The following is a 20078-nucleotide window of genomic DNA, read 5'->3' as shown; positions in this document are numbered from 1 at the left end:
GCCCCCGCTCCATTTCTCTGTTATGCTGCCGTCTGCAACTACTGTCCCATATTGTAGCCCTTGTGTGGGCAGGTCGCCTACTCCACTGCCTTTCCTGTTAGGCTGTAGCAACACTCCCTGTCAAATCCCGGAATAAACCACAACATCTCCGGAAACAATCCACTCTGCATTCAGAGACTTTGTAGTAATATTCAATATTATCCTTGCCGCAATTTAAATACCTAGTTATTTACTCAATGCCAGTGTTGGGTTTCGCTTACAGCTGAACACAGGGTTTTTTGTGAGAGACAATTGAATAGATTGAATGTCACTGTGCGGTTCAAATTCACAAATACAACGTCAAGTCGAATAAAACCTGAGTGTCGCCATGACAGCATGAGTTCAGAGGCTTCCCGCACAGCAGGAGGTCCTCACGTGGACACCAGTGCAATGAATGGATGCTCCGCAGAGTGGATTGGAGCTGATTGCAGTAGATGGATTCCCCAATTGGAGGATCACTTATTTCAAAAGCACAATAGCCACCCGTGTTATAGATCTGAATGTTCTGATCCGCTGTCATAAACAGGAAAGGAGGAAACATTAAATAAGGGAAAATTATTTTGTTTTGATATTGTGGATTTTCAGCAACTGATAAATTAACTTTTGGTTTCATTTCCCTGCGTCAAGTCCAATTCCAAGAAAGTCAGTTGATGCTGAATGTTGTGAAGGGTGTGGTTGGAGGATATATATATGTATGCGTGTGTGTGTGTTTGTGTGTTGGAAGAATTGAGCACATCGCATTCTATTCTTCCAGCTGATCAGACAACAGAAGTGAAGAAGCAGCCTGTCTATTTGCGCAGATCATCATGAGGTAAGACAGATTTTCTTGTGTTAATACTGTGTAGACTATAGCTCAGTGCTATCACTGCGGCCTCAGGGTGTTGTGGATTCCTGTCACTCCAGAGACTTGAACACATAATCCAGGCCTATTCTCAATGCAGTGGTGTGGGAGCACTGCGTTGCCTGAGGTCCCACATTTCAGATGAGATATGAAATCAAGGCAGCGTCTGCCTCTCAGTGACACGACATCAGAGAAAAGGTAAGGATGTTCTCCAAGTGTTTGGGTCCATATTTATCTCTGAGCCAAAATCGCTTAAACAAATGATCTAGTCATGATCACATTGTGTTTTTGGGATCTTTCTGTGTAGAAGCTGGCTGACACATTTCCCATATTATAATAGTGACAGCAAATCATTCACCAGAATGAGCATTGGGACATCCTGAGGATTGTGAAAAACATTCTAGAAATTCACATCTGTCTTTAACATATTCCGTCCTTTATATTACATGAATTAAAGCATAATTAAAGCATAATGCTGTTGGCCATTGAAAAGGCTAACTTAGCCAACTTAAGAAAACTCTACTGTCTGCTGTGATAGACATTCTTCTTAAAGAAGCGCTGCAGCATAAGACGGGCCAATTATTTACAGTACTGTATCCTGTACTGTGTGCAATTCTGGTCACCCAATTATAGAAAGGATATTATTAAACTAGAAAGAGTGCAGAAAAGATTTACGAGGATGCTACTGGGATTTGATGGATTGAGTTATAAGGAGAGGCTGGATAGACTGGGACTTTTTTATCTGGAGCATAGGAGGCTGAGGGGTGATCTTATAGAGGTCTATAAAATAATGAGGGGCACAGATCAGCTAGATAGTCAATATCTTTTCCCAAAGGTGGGGGAGTCTAAAACTAGAGGGCATAGGTTTAAGGTGAGAGGGGAGAGATACAAAAGTGTCCAGAGGAGCAAGTTTTTCACACAGAGGGTGGTGAGTGCCTGGAACAAGCTGCCAGAGGTAGTAGTAGAGGTGGGTACAATTTTGTCTTTTAAAAAGCATTTAGATAGTTACATGGGTACGATGGGTATAGAGGGATATGGGCCAAATGCGGGCAATTGGGATTAGCTTTGGGATTTAAAAACAAAGGGCGGCATGGACAAGTTGGGCCGAAGGGCCTGTTTCCATGCTGTAAACCTCTATGACTCTATGACTCTGTGAGGGTCAGTGTTGGAAAGTGTTCTGAAATAGGAATTAACTCACATACTCTGAGTGAGAAAGGTGGTTCTGGATTTTACGTCTGTTCTAATCATCCAAAATGGAAAGGGGAAATGGGATGAGGAAGCCGCGTATCACATCCTCGCTGCCCAGAGCACCACCTGAGAGTTCCTTCCATCACTTAATATGTTGGCAGGATGACTGGGAGGGATGGAGTGGTCAGGGGTGGGAAGTAGGCAGAATTGTCTCCCTCCCACCTGACGTATCGCTAACCAACAGGCGTAGTGTCGCAGTACAAGCTGACAAAGTGGCAGAATGCTCATTGAGAACTGACCCAGCAGTGGGCAACTCTCCTTTCCTTGAGAAAGAAGTGGAGAGCTCTGAGACCCTCCTGGTGGGGGATAGAGGTGTAGGATTACCAAGGCTTTTCCCGCCTGTGCTTGACAGGGCACTCAACTGGGTTTGACCCATTTCCCACATCTCTGCCCTCACCCCTTCCCCTCCCTCCCAGAACTATGATAGTGTTCCCCTTGTCCTCACTTTCCAGCCAACCACTCTTCACGTTCAAAGGATCAGCCTCCACCGTTTCTGCCATGATGCTACCATAAAACACAGCTTCCCCTCACCCATTACCCAGCCTCTGTCAGCATTCCACAGGGACCACTCCCTCCATGAAACCTCATCTACTCCTCCATCACACCCCACTCCTGTCCCCTCCCTCTGCACCTTCCAATGCAATCACAGAAGGTGTAACACCTTCCCCTTTACCTCCTCCCTCATCACCGTTCAAGGCTCCAAACACTCCTTTCATATTCAGAAGCGTTTCAGTTGCACCTCCTTCAATTTGGTTTATTGTATTTGCTGCTCCCAATGTGGTCTCCCCTACATTGGGGAGAATAAACGCAGACAGGGTGACCACTTTGTGGAATACCTTTGCCCAATCCACAAGCATGACCCCACCCTTCCTGTTACCATTGTAACTCAGTACCGTGCTCTCATGCCCACAGTCCATCCTTGACCTGCTGCAGTGATCCAGTGAAGCCCAACGCAAACTGGAGAAGCAGCATCTCATCTTCCCATTGGACACGCTGTACCCCTCAGGAATCAACATTGAGTTCAGCAACTTTGACTGCGACCTTTCTCCAACACTTTAAACCCCTTTTGAAAAAGTATCGCATAAATCTATTGTCTCAATTGAAAAATCTGCTGTCCCACCACTGGCTTTATTATTAAATTAATTATTTTGAACAGTTTAAGTTATTAATTTAAGTTAGGTTTCCGGTTTAATTCAGTCCCCTTGCTCTTCGAAGCATCCTTTCCTCTCTGCTCACAACTCCCACTTCTCTCTGAATTCCCTTGTCCCTCAGTTTAGTTGGTCCTCTCAGCTTTGGCCACACATACAGGTGAGAGTTTAGCGCCGCACCAAAACTGCTGACTCTCGGAAGAAATAAGAGCAAAAAGCAGGTTTGTTTATAATATTGTATCAGGCAATATTTCAAATTTAATTAAAATTAATTTCCACTCAGACTTTGTATCAAATACAAGTTAAATTCCACTTCTATATTGTCACAATGTTTCATCAGGTTCTCAGTAAGTGCCCTCAGACAGGTATTCTGCATTTTAGTTATCTGGAGTGATTTACTCAGGTCCTCCTCTCTGATCCAGTGACTGTTCCAATGCCTCAGTCTTCCATCCTCTCCTCAATAGCAGCTGCGATAAGTAGCTGCAAATATTCCTGAATCTTCTGTTAGGGGAGGGGTGAATAATTAAATGATATTGCTGATTCACTGCAGAATCCTGAGGAGGTCCCAATCTACTGACATGTGGGGTACGGACATGGGAAGCTTCAGCTTCTGTTTGTTGGCTCTACACTGACTAATGTTCCACCCTCTCCATCCAACAACTTTCAACCCACTCCTGAACACGTTCAATACTTGCCTGCCCCTCCCCCGCCGACAATGTTCACACCACGACTAACAATGTTCAATAAATTCACAATATTCAATCCCCTAATAAAAATATTCACCCCATAACAATTTTAACCTCACTCCCTGTCGTTGTTCATCCCCTTCCAACAATGTTCACCCCCCTCCTTGCGATGTTCACCCCCTCCTCGCGATGTTCACCCCCTCTTGTTAATCAATGTTCCCTCTTCCCCCAACAATGTACACCCCCTCCTAACAATGCTAAGAGAGTCAAGCACCCACTCAGGTGGGTACGAACATTGTTTGGTTTGAGAATGGCGTCCATTGTCGGGGAGTGAGGGAGTGAGAATTGTCAGGGAGCAAATACGGCAAACCCACCATGAGTTCTGGGAGCTGTCACTCAAACTATGAACTTTCAGGCCATCCCACTGTGATAATGATAGGTTGTGAAACCAGTCAGATAGTAGTAATATAATAATGTTAACCCTCAGGCCTAAGTCACTAACAGCTATTGAAATTGCAAGCACTGATTTTTTTCAACTCAGAGACACTGCAGGCTTTCTTTCAAAACTTAAAGGGCAGTGGATTTAAATGAATTGATAATGTGACTGTTGTAATGTGACTGACGAGCCCCCAACTGTAGTAGGTAAAAAAACCTCTGACATTATTAGTAAATCAAAGTGCAGCGTTATTTTCACAATTGTGGGAGAAGCAACGTTCCTAACAGTGGACCCCAGCCTTCTCTTCGAACACAAGTAAGAACAGAGTTTTATACCCCTCGGTATACAGATTCCCGCTGTATGAGCAATCTCCAAGGCCGCGATCGTTCGTCATTGCCTTGAAACAATATTACAGGTTTTGCACAAACAAGTTAATCTGATATACATTCAGGAGACAACGGTTTTCCCTTATCTGGTCCGAATGTAAGAAACAATGAATTCTAACCAAAACAATGAATTCTACAGCACTTCTCATACAAGCTCTAAATATCACAGAGGTCACTTTGACACTTTGAGTTTTGAAGTTTATTAACCCATTCCCGACTTCACTCTCCCCTTTTGGTCGGATGCCAGGTCCAAACATGGCACCTATGACCAACTCAGAACCATATGTTATCGGGGAATGGGCCCAGCTCCTTAGTCGGGAGGTCTGCCCCCTCCGCCTGTACACTTGCGCCCGGCATAATCCGCGCTGTTACTGTTTTGCAACAGGCGTTCAATAATGCCATACAAACACAGCAAGTAATTACAATTACAATTAATACAATCAATCCATGCATCAGGTATGAACCCCACGACCCGAACCATTGGCCCAGCCAGCCCGGAGGAATATAATCATGATATTGGTTCCCTTCTTCCTGTATTGCTTTTGCTACTTGTTTAATATGATCTGCTAAGCGAGTTATATTCTCCGAAGCATCGGGAATATACGTACAACTATGGCACATGTTCCACCTTGGGAGGCTAGCACATAATCGAGTGCCTATCAGTTCTGTAACACCATAGTTCGAATAGCTACGACCGCTGCTGACATTTCAGAGATGGCCGTGCTCACCTCCTCGAACCCATCCTGAGTCTTATTTGCAACTTTCTCTCGGGTTGAGGCCATCTGTATAAGTTCCTGCGCTGCCTTTGCCGTCCCAGAAAATGGGTAGGCTATCATGAAGAATCGTTCTGTCTCACTGATGGCTCGCTTAGCCCTAAGCAGGTGTACTCGGGGTGGGCCCGTAAATCAGTGTAATGGTGAATATAAGGCACCACATATGCCAAATAACACAATCCTGTCCAATTCCAGGGGAGCCACGGATAGGCATTGCTTCCACAGACAAAATAGGTACCATTATATGCAGTCATCACGCTTATATAAGCGAAGGAGAGGTTAACCGGGACGGTGGCTATGGGGCACTGGATTGTGACCTGTATCATGGCCTCAGCATCATCAGTGATATCAACCTGCTGTATACAGTAGCTACGGCCAACAGGTATGGTTCCATTTCTTATCAGGCAGATAGATCCTCTCTGTTTATTTTTCACAACAAAGTAGGGTGGGGATCCTGATCTGTCGTAGCTGGGCTGGTAATTCTTCTTAAAGGTCGATAAAGCCCCCTAGCCTTGAAACAACATCACTGTTGCTGATACCCTGCATAGTGGTACCTGATGGGGTTTTAAATGTCAGTTTCTTTGTCCCTTTCTGGGTTCCATTCTGATTTAAAACCCATTCAATTACTTCTGGAGCTGATAAAGGGATAGGGAATAAGGAAATTCCTCCCTTTCCTCCGTGCGTGGGAATGTGTGAACAGACCCAGCACTTGCTCAGATTCGATTGTGATGCATACAGATAAGACATATACACAAAGATGTTCATACAATAGACAGAGTCATCATTACAGAGATGATCACTGTGCTTCACCCCTAACTCCTCATAATTCAATTTATACTTTCCCGCTATGGCTAACAGGGCCAGGGTCGTGAGTATCAGCATGAGAAGCATCTTATCACTTACTGATATCCCGCGCGACCGTTATACAATGGTCCAAAGGCTATATCGCCCACGTGCAAAGTTTCCGCGCGCCCGTTCAGCTTGCTTGGAGGTCAGTTGTTGTTTGTTTATATCTGCAATTGGAGTATATCACATATTTTTCCAATTAATTTCATCATATTCAACTGAATATATACAGGCAAGGATATCTCCACTAATTATAACTTCATACGGCTCATTTCATTTTTGTACAAGCCCTGATTTGTTAGGTAATATTTTTACTGGGACATCCCACTGTTGGGACTGTCAGGGAGCATTTCAAGCTCTCTCTGCATCTCTTATTGCTTGATTGTCTTTTACCGATTTCTGCATCTCTTTTAGTTGGGTGCTTAGTTCCAAAACATATCTCCTGATTTTATCTTTTAGTGGACCTACATCGGTCCCACCTGTTATGATGCTTTTTGGTAATAGCATCGTCCGTCCTGTCATCAGCTCATAAGGGGTTAATCTGGTTGTTTGGTTTGTAGCAACCCTTAATCTCATTTAGTATGGTGGGCAATACCTTCATCCACGTTTTTTTCCCCCCGATATCTGTATGGCTTTCGCCAGTGCAAAGTATTTTTGCCCAATGTAATTAATTGTGCTATGCTTTAAGTTCATTTTAGCTAATTTGGCCTCATCAGCTTGGAATTCTGAGGCCAACTTAGAAACTTAGCTGCATTCTCTGATAGTACAATGTAAGGTAAACAAACTTTCTCGTGGCCAAGTTGTTGATGTAGCTGGAGACTGCTTGTACGTAATAATAATATCTAATTTAGTTATGCTTTAGAAACAGATGTTTGTTTTGTTCAATCTCAGCGCTGGTTTTTGGCTGCTCTTTCTCTCTCCTTTGTCTAAAATAACCGTTATTTCAAAAACAATGCTTAAAGAAAGGCATATTTACTTCAGATCAGTCGAGTTTATTCTGAAGAAATAAACAGACCCTTCAGTTGGTTTGGTGCAAATCAAACAACACTTTGCACTGGCTGCAGCTGGCTAATTCTATCAAAAGACATCGCTTTTCTCATTTAAATCACATACCATACAACTCCGATCTTTGTATGGTGTATTCTTACATTATATCTAATTTGTTCATTTGTTTGTCCACATTTGAAAGTGCAATGTTTAAGCAGAAATGATCCTTCTATCGACAGATTGTCTCATAAGGTCTCACAGGTGCCAATAGTTTATGCTGCCAGACACAGCTCTTTAAAAACACAGATAACCGAATAAACCATTTGTTGTGTGCAGTCGAATGCTGCAAGACTTTTGAGTCTGGCTGCAACTCTTTCTCTCTCTCTCTCTCTCAAGTAATCCGGTTTCACTTCCTGTCATGTTAATGTTAATTGTGCAAGTTATTACAAATTATGGCAAAGAATGGTTACATGTTTGGAATAACTAGCCTTTTTTTTTCACAGACTTATGTTTTTGTCAATACACAATATATATTATATCGGGTATCTCAAAACCCTCTTAATTTAATTTTTAAATTAATCTGTTTCCATTTTTAAACTGAGCTCCAGATCAGAATTCCTTGCACTTTTAGAACAATAACAAGCACAATACATATAACAATAACAAGAGTTACTTGATTAGAAATGTTTTGGTTTGCTTCCTAGCTGGCTAGGTTCTAAGCTTTGCAGTGTTCTTAGATTTGGAAAACCTTGAACAATAGATGGCACAATTCCAACGGCAGTATATAGTTTTAACTAGTTACACTATCAGAACTATCATCAATGTTAGATGATTTAAATGATGTAATTTGTTGCATATTATCGGAACATCACACAAGTCTTGAATTTCATATCGGTAACTAACTGGCAACACAAGTTCCAATAATTCATGGTGTTCAATGGTTGGCATCAAATGCAAATTAAAAATACTCAAGGACAACATCTTTATTTGTATTAACAACTGAGGTTTTAACTGATTAATCTCCTGCTGTAACTTGGGATAATCGGAACTACGATTCATTGATTTGATAGACTTTAAACTGACTCATAGACAGTATATTCACCTCATTCTTTTGTTCCTGCTTTTCTATTTTTCACCAAATTACTTATTATTTTTTTAACTTCTCAACTACACTCTTATAATTTCAACTTCAAGACAAGGAAAGAGCACATGGTCCTTCCAAGGTTTAACTCCTTTCTCAACATTAAAACGAACAACAACAAAACATTCACGCAATCACGTTGTTAAACACACAGATACACATGGAAGCTTCCAACATTTATTCAGACTTAACATCTTAAACTGGGATGGAAGTAAAACATTTAAGAATACAGACCGTTGATTAACAGTCGCTTTTATGCTGCTGCCTTCCAAACTGTAATTCAACTCAAAACAGAAGTAAATTCAAGAAATCTGATCACTTTAATCTTTAACCGTTTGTAACAAATACTTCCCCAGCATTTTCTTATCTCATTTATTCCACTGAATTATTTCCCTCATCTCTAATTATATTGATTTGTCAATTTGGTATTATAGGCGGGCACTCCCTTTTAGCCCGTCTGTCATTTAATACAGTTTCATGGTTGATCCATGTAACACATTTTAATTAGAATGCATTATGGCAGTATAATAATTCCCAGTGTGACACACGCACTCCCATTCTACCTTATGTAACTGCCTTCTCTCTTAAATTTTGACTATATCTTAAAATTACTGCAAGTCTTATAACTCAGAGGAATATAAACAAGTGATTAATCATCAGTTCAAATACGCAGGAATAATTCTATTTATCTTTTCAACTTCAGTTCTATCAAAAATACATTTTCAAATTTAACAAAGCCTGATCCAAATAATCCATTTATTTTATCACTTTTAAATATCCCTCCTAAAATAATTATCTTTACACTGGCAGATGCAAGATCGAATCTACTGTGTGCTTAAATGGCTAACTCTCCTTACGACTCTTCAGATGTAATCTAATGCTATTATTCCCACATTCCCCAAATCTCTGTCCGATGCCCCGATCGTAAAATTTACCGGGGAACGTAATTTATTAAACTCGCATTGATCTGCTATACCCCATTCCACCACATGAGGCTCTCGATCGCAATTACATCTTACATCTCTCTCGCTCTCTCCCTCCCTCGAGTGAGAGAGAAACTTACAACCTGTTTGTTTTCTTTTAACCCTTTATTCCCCTTTTAACTGTTTTGTTGCGGTAATTGGTGTATTCCTTTAACTGAGTCCAATGCTTCCAGACACCCCTACCTTGCATATCTGTGCAGGCACAGGTGTCTCCACTGATAATGATCTCATAGGGGCCTTTCCATTTGGGGGCAAATCCAGGTTTTCCTGGTAGTGTTTTTACCATAATCTTGCTGCCCGCCGGGGGTACCTCCGGGGTCTGTTCTAGCTTATTGTGCTCATCCATCACTATTTGTTTGTCCCGTACTGTTTTCCGCATATCTTTCAATTGGGAGCTTAACTCTAATACATATCGTCTAATCCTGTCCCGTAATGGGCCTACATCTGCCCCTCCGGTAATGATGGACTCGGGCAGTTGCATAGCCCTTCCGGTCATTAGCTCATATGGTGTCAGTCCAGTGGTCCGATTTGTAGTGGCCCTGAGTTTCATTAATATGGCGGGTAATACTTCTGTCCATCTCTTTCCTGATTCCTGCATGGCCTTGGAAAGGGAGGTTTTAAGCGTCCTATTCATACGTTCCACCATTCCTGATCTTTGAGGGTGGTAGGGTATGTGAAACTTCTGTTTTATCCCCATCAGTTGACATATGGTTTTGACTACCTTCCCTGTAAAGTGTGTGCCTTGATCGGAGTCTATTTGCGAAGGCACCCCCCCATCTTGGGATGACTTCCTCAGCTAGTATTCTAGCCACTGTGGTGGCAGAACAATTTTTCGTCGGGAATGCTTCTACCCATCTGGTGAATTGATCAATTATTACTGAGCAGTAGGTTCTTCCATGTGACTGCGGAAGAGGTCCTGTAACGTCAATTTGCAGGTGTTCCCAGGGACCCTTAGGGCGAGGCTGGTGCCCCATCTTGATTTTTACGGGTCTTCCAGGGTTATACTGTGCACAGGTTATGCACCGGTGACAATATCGGGCAATGTCCCGTCCCATTCCTTTCCACCACCATTCCTTCCCTATACTGGTCATCATGGCATCCCTTCCCACATGCGACAGCCCATGATGTAACTGCATCAGAATATGCTGGATACATTCTGGGGCTAGAACTTTATTATTTAATCTCCATACCCCCCCCTCCATCAGGTGTAGCTCCTTGAACTTTCCATCTCACACGTTCTTCTTCAGGGGTATCAGCGTGTAGCTGTGAGATATCTATCGGGGGTTCAGTTTTAATCGAGGCGGCCGGCAAGGCCTGCACTTCCCCCCTTTTACTAGCCTTTGTATTGGTTCGGCTAGCCTTGCGAATTCTGATATGAAGTTGCGGCTGTAATTAAACAACCCCAAAACCTTCCTTACCCCTCGGACGGTTACTGGTCTTGGCATTTGCTGAATGGCTGTTTTCCTGTCCAATGGCATTTCTTTGGTCCCCTGGGATATCAGGTGTCCCAGATATAACACCTGCGCTTTCCCTATTTGGGCCTTCCTGGGGCTCGCCTTTAGTCCCTGTTCGTCTAAGTGTTTCAGGACTGAGTTTAGTGCCGTCTGGCGATTATCTACACTGGGTCAATTCCACCACTCCTGTTCATTCGTATCGGGATTTTGGAACAACATTGGCAAGCCAGATACCTCTTTATCTTTCCTTTGATTCTCACATTCACTGATCCCTCTTAATTGTTTTAATTCTCTTAATTCTGTTCCAATAAGTGGGAGCATTCCCGAATACTCTCTGAATCTCTGTTTTATACTGGGTGAGGGGTTTATAATTTTGCTTTTGGCCGCGCACCAGTTCCCCTCCAGGTTACTGGTGCTGAGTTGTATTCTAGCACTTCCTACTCCACTGGAGGAGCGGGTGGTCTCTGTGTGGACTCATTAGGAGGTAGAGGAACAGTTTCCTCTCTCTATTGTTTTTCTTCGAAGACTTGGTTTCGTTTCTCCAATTCTCTTATTCTGAATTCTAGTTCTCTAATCTTTTTTCTATCTTGCTCAATTAGTCCAGCTAACTGATGCATTAACAATACTCCTATCTTCTTTGCCTCATTTCTCTTTTCTTTATATATCCACGTTTTCTGCTACTCTAAGGTCTGAGACGTATCCCAGCCATCCTTTTGCATCCTCTTTATTAATGCTTTTTTCATTGACATGTACATGTCAATGAGAGGACCTGCAGATCCCCTCATCCTTCATTATCTGCCATTTTGCAGACTTCACTACCCCCCTTTGGAGTCCTACAGTGCCTGACAAAGTGACCCAGTTTCCTACAATTATGGCACGCACCCCTTAATTTATCTTCTCTACTGTTTGCACTAACGTTTTCCTGTTTTATTTGTAGGTGTGGTTTCTCATCTGGTCCATCTCTAATTCCAGATGCCCATTCCACTAATTCATCATAAGTCTGGGTATTGAGAACTCCCATTTTAAGGATTTTTTGGTGAGCTGGCGACAGCCCATCTTTAAATGCTTGTAAAAAGGCTCTATCTGTTCGGGCAGCTTCGGGTACTCCCCAACATTCTTGGTATATTCTAAAGAGTCGCTCCCCAAATTCGGAGGCTCTTTCACCCCTTTGTTGATTAACATTTTAATTTTTTCTTTGACATCAGCCCATTTCTTACCCGAGACTGAAACCTGTTCAATTAATCCGGCCAATTGATGAACTAAGAGAACTCCAATTTTCTTAGTTTTGTTTTTCTTTTCCTCTTCCAACCATTTTTGTTGTTGGTCCAGTGGATGGTCTAAATCCCATCCCGCTGTTATCATCTGTTTTGTGAGTCTGTCCCTCTTAGTCATAAATTCATTTATCAGGGACCCAGGGGGTCCCCACTGTCTTTGTCCCGCCATAACACTGATAAGTTTATACTCACCACCTGGAATGACTTATTCTCCCTTCTTGCTCTCCCTCTCTCAGGTCGCTCTTATCGGAGTCCGGTGATACCTGTAAGGGTTGATCAGATCCCTCCGTACCATCGCTTATACTATTTTTTTTAAGCCGGCTTCTCCTTAGAAGGCTTTTCCTTCTAACTCTTACACATGAAGGCTTTTCCTTCAAACCCCGGCGATCACTCAGACAGTCTCTATCTCACTCACGTCTAAACATCTCACACTCTTATCACAGATGATTACCCACTGCATTTTGACCCACTCTATTTAGAGTTCGATAATCTATTCCGGTGTCCCGGTCGTGGCCATTCGACCGGACCGTAAACAGATTATCCCAGACGAGCCCCCAATTGTTGTAGGTAAAAAACCTCTGACGCTATTAGTAGATCAAAATGCAGGTTTATTTTCCCAATTGTGGGAGAAGTGAGGTTCCTAACAGTGGACCCAGGCCTTCTCATCGAACACAAGTAAGAACAGAGTTTATATATGTCCCTGTTCCCGCCCTCATTACATTGCAATTTTCTGAGATGGCTGTCATTGTTCATGGTGAGATTCTTGTTGTTTTAGCAGTATCTTCCTCTGCGTAGTTTGTCCGATCTCCAAGGCCACGATTGTTCATCATTTATATCCTTGAAACAACATTACAGGTTTTGCACAAACAAGTTAACTAATATACATACAGGTTTGAATAATACTTTATATCAAGATAAGATGAATAACGTATGATGAATATATGTATGAATCTATGGTGAGTCAAAGACAGAAGGCATACATGTCAACTCCATCGTGTTAAACAAAGGTACATAAAATTGGAAGTTGTTTAGCTTAACTCGAGCTGGGTTAATCGCATTTCTTGATAACAAATGGAGACAGAGGAATAGCTGTTCCTTTTATCTGGCACAGACATGAAAAACACCAAACTCTGACAAAAACATGGACTCTGCAGTGTTCGAAACAAAATCACAGAGTTCGGGTCTTAATGCTTAAGTGTGACAAGGGTCATTAACCCATTCCCGACTGCAATTAGGGATAGTCAGCATGGTTTTGTGAAGGATAGTTCGTGCCTTACAAACCTTATTGAGTTCTTTGAGAAGGTGACCAAAGAGGTGGATGAGGGTAAAGCAGTTGATGCGGTGTATATGGATTTCAGCAAAGCGTTTGATAAGGTTCCCCATGGTAAGCTTTTGCAGAAAATATGGACACATGGGATTGAGGGTGATTTAGTGGTTTGGATCAGGAATTGGCTAGCTGTAAGAAATGATGGGAAATATTCATCCTGGAGTTCAGTTACTAGTGGTGTACCGCAAGGATCTGTTTTGGGGCCACTGCTGTTTCTCATTTTTATTAATGACCTGGATGAGGGCGTGGAAGGATGGATTAGTAAATTTGCGGATGACACTAAAGTCGGTGGAGTTGTAGACAGTGCGGAGGGAAGTGGCAGGTCACAGAGGGACATAGATAAGCTGCAGAGCTGGGCTGAGAGGTGGCAAATGGAGTTTAATGCGGAAAAGTGTGAGGTGATTCACTTTGGAAGGAGTAACAGGAATACAGAGTACTGGACTAATGGTCAGATACTTGGTAGTGTGGATGAACAGAGGGATCTGGGTGTCCATGTGCATAGATCCCCGAAAGTTAGCACCCAGGTTGATAGGGTTGTTAAGAAGGCGTACGGTGTGTTAGCTTTTATTGGTAGAGGGATTGACTTTCGGAGCCAGGAGGTCATGCTGCAACTGTACAAAACTCTGGTGCGGCCGCATTTGGAGTATTGCGTACAGTTCTGGTCGCCGCATTATAGAAAAGATGTGGAAGTGTTGGAAAGGGTGCAGAGGAGATTTACCAGGATGTTGCCTGGTATGGTGGGAAAATCGTATAAGGAAAGGCTGAGAGGCTTGAGGTTGTTTTCGTTAGAGAGAAGAAGGTTAAGAGGTGACTTAATAGAGGCATACAAGATGATCAGAGGATTAGATAGGGTGGATAGTGAGAGCCTTTTTCCTTGGATGATGATGGCTAGCACGAGGGGACATAGCTTTAAATTGAGGGGTGAGAGATATAGGACAGATGTTAGAGGTAGGTTCTTTACTCAGAGTAGTAAGGGCGTGGAATGCCCTGCCTGCAGCAGTGGTGGACTCGTCAACATTAAGAGCATTCAAATGGTTATTGGATAAACATATGGATGATATTGGAATAGTATAGATTAGAGGGGCTTTAGATTGGTTCCATTGGTCGGTGCAACATCGAGGGCCGAAGGGCCTGTACTGCGCTGTAATGTTCTATGTTCTATGTATGGTATGCTTTTTCTGTACAGCGCGCAAGGAACAATACTTTTCACTGTATACTAATACATGTGACAATAGTAAATCAAATTAAATCAAATTAAATCAAATCAAATCAAACCTCACTGGCAAGACGTCACGCTGGCAAAAATCACTCCTGCTCTCCAGTGGTGGAGACCAGTAAATGTGCCAGGGGCAGTGCCAAGCGGTGGGTCCTGAATGGGGGTGGGGCAGTAGATACATTACACAAATTACATTAATCATGATTCACTTGTAATTTCAATACTGACAGACACTAGCAACGTCCTGGTGTATAAATCGATTGATGTGGTACAATACCAGTGCTAAACATCTGTACTGCATCACTTAGGGTTAACCATAATGGCCTGGGTTAAAATTAATTCCAAGAATCAAGTGTGAAAAATGGACAAGTTACAGTTGCTGCTGAAGTGAATTATGAAAGATTTGTTTCTCTTGCAGTGACCAAGAGAAGGATTTGTTGAAAGTGAAGCTCGATTGGCTTCAATGTCACTTCACGTGGGCGCCACAGAAAGAAAACATTGACTTGGACAATATGAAGCAAAGATCAGAAGATTCAATACAGCTTGATGTGAAATATCAAGCCACGTCTTACAACCAACTCGCTTTTGTAAACTGTCTGCAAGGAAACTGTGAGGAGGCGATTCAAAACTTACAGGAAGCTGAAAAGATTCTGAGGGAGAATCATGAAGATGAATTTGAAAAAAGAATCATCGTCACCTATGGAAACCGTGCCTGGGTCAATTATCACATGGGACAACTGACAGAGGCTCAGTCCTACCTCGACAAACTGGAGAGGATCTGTCAACAATTTCCTGATGCCTCTCGGTATACAGCAATGATACCTGAAGTGTACGGGGAGAAGGGTTGGGCACTGCTGAGCTCTGCTGCTCAATATTATGAAGATGCAATGGAATGTTTTAAAAAGGCTCTGGAGGAAGATCCGGATAACACGGAATGGATTTTTGGATATGCGACTGTTCTGTTTCGTCTGGAATGGTTTTCTGGTACCCCGGAGAGTCATGGGCCCAGTGAAGCAATGAAGCAGTTGAGACGTGTGCTGGAGCTTGATCCAGATCACACTGTAGCCATGGTGCTGCTGGCTCTAAAACTACAACAGTTCAATCAGAAGGAGGAAGCATTGAAATTCATTGAGGAAGCGTTGCAGAAATCCCCTGATCTTCCATACGTGCTTCGTTATGCTGCAACGTTTTACAGAAAGGAAGGAGATGTGGAAAAAGCTGTGGAACTGTTGAAGAAAGGATTAGAAATTACCCCAAACTCTACTTTCTTACACAGTCAAATAGGTGTGTGTTACAGAACCAAATTGTACGAACCGATGAATTCTCCAGGCAGCAGAGGTCCTCGCAATGCTGCTCTTCAACAAAGAGCTGAACTGATCAAACTGTGCAAGCTTCATTTTCAAAACGCTCTTGAAAACCGACCATTAACATCTATTAAACCACACCTGGATTTTGCAGGAATCTGTTCACTGAATGGAGAATATCGCAAAACAAAAGAGATCTATAACCATCTCCTGACACTGGACGGTATACGTCCAGAGAATAAACAGGCAATATGTTTACAGGCTGGGTTATTTCAACTAAATCACATTAAATCAGAATCAAATGCTACGGCCCATTTTCTGGAAGGAATGAAAGTCAATTATGACTCAATAGAACAGAAAAGGTGTCGGGAAAACCTGGAGATGATAGCAGCAAGGTGCCTTCGCCAGAATCCGAGAGACAGCAAGGCCCTTGGTGTTTATGGGTTCCTGCACCAGCTGGATGGGGAGAGATGTGAAGCTATTAAATGCTTTGAAAAGGCTTTGGAGTTTGATCCTGACAATGAAACATATCTAAGGGCTCTTTGTGAATTACGCCTTTCCATCGAGGCCGACAATGACTGTCCCAACAAAAACTAAACACATTTTGGAAAGTGTACTGAAGGCCCTGACCTATAAACAGGTTCAGTCAGCTACATTTTCATTTATATTCCAATGGCTCCTTTGTTCCAATGAGTACTGGTTCATGTGTTTAATTTTCAAATAATAATCTTACTGTAATTACTCTAAGTCTGTGCTTCATACAGAAACATTAACCAGAGTGGGAAACCTACCATTTATTTCCCCAACCTCAGAGCTTTTACTGAGTGTGAAAAGGACAATATTACCTAAGAATTTGGGGAATTCGAGATAGTTGATGCTATTGGACAGTCACAATAATTCTTTATGAATTATATAAACTTGTTGAAAGCAGTAAGAAAATGAACATGGGCCTGATTTTAACTCCAGGTGGATTTTGGGTGAGTGGTGAGGGGATTTGGAAACTCGCTGATTTCTGTAGATTCTGGGTGTGGGGATCAGGACAGAGTTGGCAGCGCAATCGGAGCCCAACGATGTCACCGGAGCTCAGTCTGTATATGTTAATGAGGACCCACCCACTTTGGGTGAGCAGTTTAACCCAGTTTCCACCAGGTAGGTAGGTTTAAAATCACTTCCATCAAATTCTAATGTAACCTAGATAACTGGGAGATAAATATAAACTGATGGCCAAATATAGATTAAAGTATGTTTTGTTTGGATCTTCATTTGTTTTGTGATTTTAATAGAAAATTATTCTCGCTGGTATTTTAAGCTTCAGTGATCTGTGTGATTTATACTCTGCTGATGGTAATGACAGTGTAATAACAATATCCAATCAAGCCTGTAGTGGGTATAATCGCTTCTCGGCCTTTTGGCTAAGATCAAGTGTAGTATGGATCGCCTGCGCTTGGTTGAGGTCATTGGGTTGCACTGGGGCTTCGTGTGTTTCATATGAAGCAATTTTTAAAAGCGGCATCTCGGCCTTTTGGCTAAGATGCAAATGAGCTCAAGTCTTGGAGGAGGATCCTCCCCCTTCTCCAATCAGCTTGACTCATGTAGATCAGACCCAGGACAGGGTGGTTTTGGTCTCCCGCCCTGTCTTGTCAGCCTGGATCTGAAATGTCTCAACTTGTTGAGGCTCTGAATTGGATTTGATTTGATTGAATTGGAATAGTATAAAAAATAAAACCACTCTGCCACCCTATCTCTCACTTGCTGCCTCTTCTCAGGAAAGTTGCCCATTGGGTGAAAGGCTTTCCACATGTGACACTGGAGAAAGGGCCAACAGTCAGTGCAGCCCCTTCAGATAAAGCAACTCTTGATTCTGTTGCTCTGAGGATTTGCTGACAGACGATCAGACTCCCATCCAGAGCGTTCACTCAGATCTCAGTCTCTGTCACTGGGAGTCTCCCTGTCCTGTAACTTGTCAGCTTCACCAACTCTTCATCAAACCATCCCAGACCCTCACTGGCCAACACAGAGCAGCTCGGACAATACCCGGGAAAGACCATTTTCTACCGACTGTCACCATTTCACTGAAGGGGAAAGCAGTAAATGGGGGAAGGCTAAAGGATACAAAAATGGGTTAAATTGGGTTAAAAGGGATAAAACACAATGGCTGCAGATACTGATTTTTAATTGTAATTGTATCGAATGAGTTTGAATGGTAAAATAACCAATAAAATGGAATTGTGGCTAAGATTTTGTTTGTGCTGCAAATTTTTTCATGAACAACATTTCATTCTGGTAAGGAAAGTGGTCCGTGACTTTCTCTGAATCTTTCAAGGATATTTGGGACTTTGTTGTGTGCAAATTGAGTGCTGCATTTCCCATATTACAGTAGCAACTACACTTTAAAAGGGATTTATTGCCGGGAAGGTGCATTGGAAGATCTCGAGCATTGTGAAAGGCGCCATGGAAATGCAACACATTTTTTTCATCTAATCTTCATATGATGCAAATTAAAGCATAAGTATCAGTGTTCTGAAATGGGAGTCAAATCACATTCATCACTGGGTGAGAAACACAATTCTGGATTTAACTTCTGTTCTAATGGTGGCGAATTTCCCAGAAAAAAACAATCTGCCCAATGGGCAGGAAAAAGGGAGATTTTCCTGCCAATTTTTTGGGGTGTACTTAGTTGAATGAATTTACAGCACTCTGTGCGTTACAGAGTCCGCCGAGGGACTCAGGCGGTAACGGGACCTAATCTCTCCCGAGAGGCCAGAATCAGTGCATTGAGTGGGCCACTGAGAATGCACTCATCTCTCAGTAGGGATGGCCCCCTCTCCCATTACCAGCCTCCCGATTGCTGACCTCCCAATGTTATCCCTGACCCCACCCCGATCGTCGACTTCCCTGACTACCGCCCCCCCCCCCCCCCCCCACCCAACCCCCCCTTCACCACCCCAGATTGCTGGCTTCCCTGACCATACCCCCATGTCCCTGATTGCTGGCCTCCCTGACACCCCCCGCACCCACCAACCCCCACCCCCCCCAACCATGGCCTGCTCCGATCGCCCCCCTCCCTCCCCCACCTATCCATAATGCAGAGTGCACAGTAACTCCCTCCCCCCTCACCATCACCAATTGCCCCCTCCCCCAAGTAGGCCCCACCACCTCAGACCCCACTCTGGCCCAGTGGTCAGTGATGTGGAGATGCCGGCATTGGACTGGGGTAAGCACAGTAAGAAGTCTCACAACACCAGGTTAAAGTCCAACAGGTTTATTTGGTAGCAAATACCATAAGCTTTTGGAGCAGAGCTCCTTCGTCAGATGGAGTGGATATCTGTTCTCAAATATCCACTCCATCTGACGAAGGAGCTCTGCTCCGAAAGCTTATGGTATTTGCTACCAAATAAACCTGTTGGACTTTAACCTGGTGTTGTGAGACTTCTTCCAGTGGTCAGTGCCAGGCTGGCACTGCCCAAGGAACAATCCCCCACCCCATTCATACTTTCATGTTCAATTTGTCTCAGAATAAAGAATAACATTTCATTAGCCATCTTAATTACTTGCTGTACCTGCAGACTAACTTACTGTGAGCCATGTACTAGAACACCTGGATTTTGTGATTCATGCACTAAAACACCTGGATCCCTCTGCACCTCGGAACTCTGCGGCCATTCTCCAATTAAATAATACTCTGCTTTTTCATTCTTCCAGCCAAACTGAACAACTGAGCCTTGCTCACTCACACAAGCTATCTATATCTGTCTGCAACCTCCTTATGTCTACTTCACAACATATTTTCTGACCATCTTTGCGTCATCTGCAAATTTAGCTACTATACCATCTCCCTCCTTGTCATAAATCATAAAATGCTGAGGCCCCAGCACAGAGCCCTGTGGGACTCCACGCATCACATCCTGACAATCGAACAAAGACCCATTTCTGCACACTCTGTTTTCTGCCAGCCAGTTCAATCTTTTATCCCTGCCAATATGTTACCC

General features: G+C 43.0%; 1 protein-coding gene and 1 pseudogene across 1 annotated transcript; both read left to right on the top strand.

Moving 5' to 3' along the window:
- The first annotated feature begins 712 nt into the window (after positions 1-712).
- Positions 713-18323, top strand: LOC144486239 (interferon-induced protein with tetratricopeptide repeats 5-like). The gene is made up of 2 exons (XM_078204307.1): positions 713-850; positions 15204-18323. Exons 1-2 carry the CDS (start codon positions 846-848, stop codon positions 16684-16686), a joined length of 1488 nt encoding a protein of 495 aa, XP_078060433.1. The 5' UTR covers positions 713-845; the 3' UTR covers positions 16687-18323.
- LOC144486241 (U2 spliceosomal RNA) lies at positions 17482-17691 on the top strand (annotated as a pseudogene).
- Positions 18324-20078: the final 1755 nt, after the last annotated feature.

Source organism: Mustelus asterias, unplaced genomic scaffold (assembly GCF_964213995.1).
Source record: "Mustelus asterias unplaced genomic scaffold, sMusAst1.hap1.1 HAP1_SCAFFOLD_301, whole genome shotgun sequence".
Lineage (NCBI taxonomy): Eukaryota > Metazoa > Chordata > Chondrichthyes > Carcharhiniformes > Triakidae > Mustelus > Mustelus asterias.
This window is presented reverse-complemented; position numbering and strand designations above follow the sequence as displayed.